At 39.4% G+C, this 4,323-nt stretch overlaps 1 protein-coding gene across 1 annotated transcript; it reads left to right on the forward strand.

Annotated features, from left to right (window-relative positions):
• The first annotated feature begins 3,298 nt into the window (after window positions 1-3,298).
• On the forward strand, window positions 3,299-4,085 carry LOC123257595. Its single transcript, XM_044717334.1, has 2 exons — window positions 3,299-3,921; window positions 3,972-4,085. The coding sequence occupies exons 1-2, from the start codon at window positions 3,346-3,348 to the stop codon at window positions 4,083-4,085; spliced, it is 690 nt and encodes a 229-aa protein (XP_044573269.1). The 5' UTR covers window positions 3,299-3,345.
• Window positions 4,086-4,323: the final 238 nt, after the last annotated feature.

The following is a 4,323-nucleotide window of genomic DNA, read 5'->3' on the forward strand; positions in this document are numbered from 1 at the left end:
AATTTTAACTAATGAAATCGCAAATTTTATAATTCCTAATTTAATTACTACATTAATCCCAAACGTAGTTAAACTGATTTATTGAATTTAACCCAATATTTTTAAATCTCTTCTTTATATCTAAATATAAATTTATATATATATATTAATATGAATTCTAATGAAATTATATAAAGTAGCTGTTAAGGAGAAATTTTATAATGAAATAGAAATACCCGACTGGGAAAAATGAATCAAGTTCGCTCCAATTTAAATTTGTGTGTTAGGAACTCCATGAAGGCTTAAGGCCATTACAGATCCGCCACCGAAACTTCAAATAGCCATGCTGGAACCACAATAGGTATCACATAGGATTGTGATATGGGGCGAATCAAACGTCGTAGATCTCGCCAAGGTCGGGTGGGTTAAGAATAGGGTATAATGAACATCTAATACCCTACAACTGATCAAAGTCATTCTCTCTCTCTTTCTTCTGAGCCTGTTTGCCTTTTAGGTGATTTGTTTCCTTAGTTTTCTTTTGGATTTGAGTCAGTAGGACAATCATCCGGGTTTTCGTTATTAATTTGCATCTAGTTAGTGCACTTAAATTTATTTTGATGATGTGTAGTATGGATACGTGAAAAGAACCACCCCCATCCGTCGAGCTTAGTCTAAGACCACAAGAAGTGCACGCCCTTCACTCCCATCCATACGTCCCCAAGGTATATCCTCTGGACCTTGCAGTAGATCTTGCAATTTGGTTCTGTTTAACTACAGCCCGTACACCCCCACGTTAGAAGTTGGCTAACAACGTAGGGAGTTCGAACCACACCCACACATTACAAAATTGGCGCCCAAACGGTGAGGCCTGGTTAGAGTTATCTAGTCAGTTTCCTTTTTTTTCATATCGTCTTTTGTGGAACTGCAAGAGGCTAGAGTTTTTTTGGCATCTTGACCCATTAGACAATGATATATCGTAGTAGTATTTTTTTTTTAGTAAAACCTATTGGATCTGTTTAACTTGAATTTCGATGGAATTCACCAACTGTTCGTCTTTAGGAATTGCGATTGCAGTTCAGCAGCTTGGACTGATCGACCAGAGCGACTGTTGTGTGTAACTTGACTTCTCCAAGTTGAATAATTTCAGATTTATCAGGTCCGAATAATAGATTCTGGTTAGGAATCGCAAGACGCTGAAAGAGTTTTAGCTCTTGACCTACTGGATGTACATATTATCGGAAGTTTTACGAGTCAGTAATTTTTTTTAGTGTATCCCCAAACAGTATCAGAGAAAGAGAGATTTGATCAGTAAAGTGTTTCAGCACATTTCGGATTTCCGAAAAGCGCTATACGAATTTTGGTGGCGGATTGGTTTTGATTTTTTTTATTTGGCGTATTTTTAGTTTTGGAGTTTTATAGTAATTTTTTTTATATATTGAATAGATAATTTGATATTTTACCATGGCAGTACGACACAGCTTAGAGAATCCAGCAGAAGGCGTAGGAGAGCAGGAAACTATTTGTTCCACTTGTCGCGAACCCACGAGTTCAAACGATATGTTGGCTACGACTCCCTGTAATCATAAATTTCATTACAGCTGTTTAATGCCACTTTTACAAGTTAAATCAATTTGTCCCGTTTGCAGCAGTAGTTGCTCAGTGAACCGACTATCCCTTACTAACAATAACGTAACGGTTGAAATAAACGAGGCAGAGGCCTTAGGAGAAATGTTAGATCCCAGTCTTGAACCAATTAGAGCTAATCCATATAACAGAGGGAAAGGTGCTATAGCAAGAAAAGGGGTACAGACAAGGTCTATGCAACGTAAGGGACAGTCAAGTGACTCATACCTCGAGAGCGACAACCATCGAGAAGGATTAGGCAGAACCGAAATAACGGATTTAGTACAATCATGTATACAAGCTCAACAAAACAACATGTTGCAGAATATATCCCAAATTATTAACTCATCGATAGAACAAGCTCTAAAAAGCAAAATGACTTCCCTTAATATCGGGTCAACAGAACAGGACCAAAGGTCACCTAGCGTTCCCCGATGCTTTGACGATTACCAATCGCAATTACCACCCATTCAGAGAAATATCAGTCATCATAGTGAGACATCAGCCGGAAATTCTAGAACGTCCAGTATTTCCCCCGAAAAAGTCGCTAGCATTATACAAGGCTGGCGGATTAAATTTGACGGTGCGCGAAACAGCATGCAAGTCGAAGACTTCCTATATCGTATTCGCTCCCTTACAGCTCAAAATTTAGGAGGCGACTATCAACTTTTGTGTGATCATTTGTACTTGTTGTTCGCAGGAAAGGCGAATGAATGGTTTTGGAAGTTTCATCGTTCTCGTCCTAATTTCTCTTGGCAAACCTTCCAACAGGAATTTCGAGAAAAATTTCAGGAAGTGGACTCCGATATGGACATTTGGGACTTGATCAATGTTAGACGACAGTCAGAACACGAACCATTCGAAGAATACCAGTTCGCTGTAGAAACTTTGTTAGGTAGACTAAAGATTCCCATATCCGAACAATGTACCGTACGAATTCTTATCAGAAATGCAAAGATATCGTTACGTTACGAGTTGATGCATAGGTATTAACACCCTTGCTAGATTACGTGAAGAATTTCGTACTCACGAGCAATTTCAAAAGCACGTCAAGGCCCAATCCTTGAAACCGAAGATACCAAATCGTTCCGTTTCAGAATTATTTGGCACTTCAACAGATGAACTAGAAATGGAAGTAGACGAAATCCATAAGAGGAAGATGGTTTGCTGGAATTGTCAGAAGCCAGGTCATAGGTTCGACGATTGTATGGAGGTCCGATCAGTATTTTGTTATGGCTGCGGAGCCAAAGATGTTTATAAGCCAAAATGCTCTCGGTGTAACCCGTCGGAAAACCGTCAGCGGGATGCGCAGAACACCACCTGTCTGACGCATCCTTAAAATCCAAACCAACAGTTAAGGAAAATTATTCTCAAACGGAATTTATAACACCTATTCCAGAGAATAACAAAGTTCAGGAAGAGGCAGAGCCCCTTTGCGCAGTCACCGAACATCACTCATTCGTACCTCTACACCTTCGATGGAAAAGGTACAATGAAGCAAAGTGTCGCATATTCGGATACCCGAAGACGACGGCCAAACTGAAACCAAGACGTTCAACCTCTCGGTTGAAGTTATTTTGGAAAAATGTTACCAATACCAGGAAAAAGTTAGTTTCCTCTATATTTTTTAACTCCGATGATAGGTTGTATACCGATATTAGTATAGGAGAAAGAAACTATGTTGCATTTCTAGATTCGGGAGCATCAGTAAGTTGCTTAGGCGGAAAAGCAGCTACCGAAATTATGAGCAATCACCAACTTAAAAAATGTTCGGGAAATATCCGAACAGCCAATAATAATAAATGTCCCGTGGTAGGGAAATATGTGACTAATATTTCATACCGTGACAAAATAAGACCTATTGAATTTTATGTTATCCCAACATTAAGTCAGGATGTTTATTTAGGAATTGATTTCTGGAAAAGCTTCAACTTAATCAACCACCTAATTAGCCCTAAGGTTGCAGAATTAGATACTGAGAGAGATGAACAAAAGGGAAGCCCAAAAATACACCTTTTGTCACCTGATCAACAAAGCAACCTTGATAAGGTCATCAGTAAATTTCCATCGTTCGATAGGGAAGGCTTGGGTCGTACCCATCTCATGGAGCACGTCATCGAGGTAGGCGAAGCAAAGCCAGTAAAGCAGAGACATTGGCCCATATCCCCTGCAATTGAAAAATTAATGTTTGAGGACGTAGATAGGATGTTGGAATTGGGTATCATAGAGGAATCGAAAAGCCCATGGAGTAGTAACAGTGTCATTGTAAAACGAGGAGAAAAGATTCGTCTTTGCCTCGATTCCAGAGTGGTTAATAAGGTAACTATAAAGGACGCCTATCCACTACCACATATTGACGGAATTCTCAGCCGTTTACCACCAGCACGTTACATAACCGGCTTAGATATGGAGCACTTATCTTATCTTTTCGGAAGACTTTGAGTCGCACATGCAGCTTCTACAAGAAGTGGCTGTATGTCTAAGGAAAGCCAATACAATAAGCCATGACAATAAACGTCGCTAAGTCTAACTTTGCGAGAAGTAAAATATTTAGGATTCATCATTGGATATGGTCAGCTTAAAACAGACAACGAGAAAATAATAGCTATCAATGAATTCCCCGTTCCCACTTCCGTCAAGCAACTGCGACGATTTTTAGGTTTAACAGGATGGTATAGACGCTTTGTGGACAATTATGCAACTGTTAGTTTCCCGTTAACT

Source organism: Drosophila ananassae, chromosome XR (genome assembly GCF_017639315.1).
Source record: "Drosophila ananassae strain 14024-0371.13 chromosome XR, ASM1763931v2, whole genome shotgun sequence".
NCBI classification, from domain to species: Eukaryota; Metazoa; Arthropoda; class Insecta; order Diptera; family Drosophilidae; genus Drosophila; species Drosophila ananassae.

Coding starts and splice junctions, on each gene's coding strand:
- LOC123257595 (XM_044717334.1), top strand. CDS start 3,346: ATGAGCAATCACCAACTTAAAAAATGTTCGGGAAATATCCGAACAGCC. Junction 3,922..3,971: donor ATTCCAGAGTGGTTAATAAG/GTAACTATAAAG, acceptor CGGAATTCTCAG/CCGTTTACCACCAGCACGTT.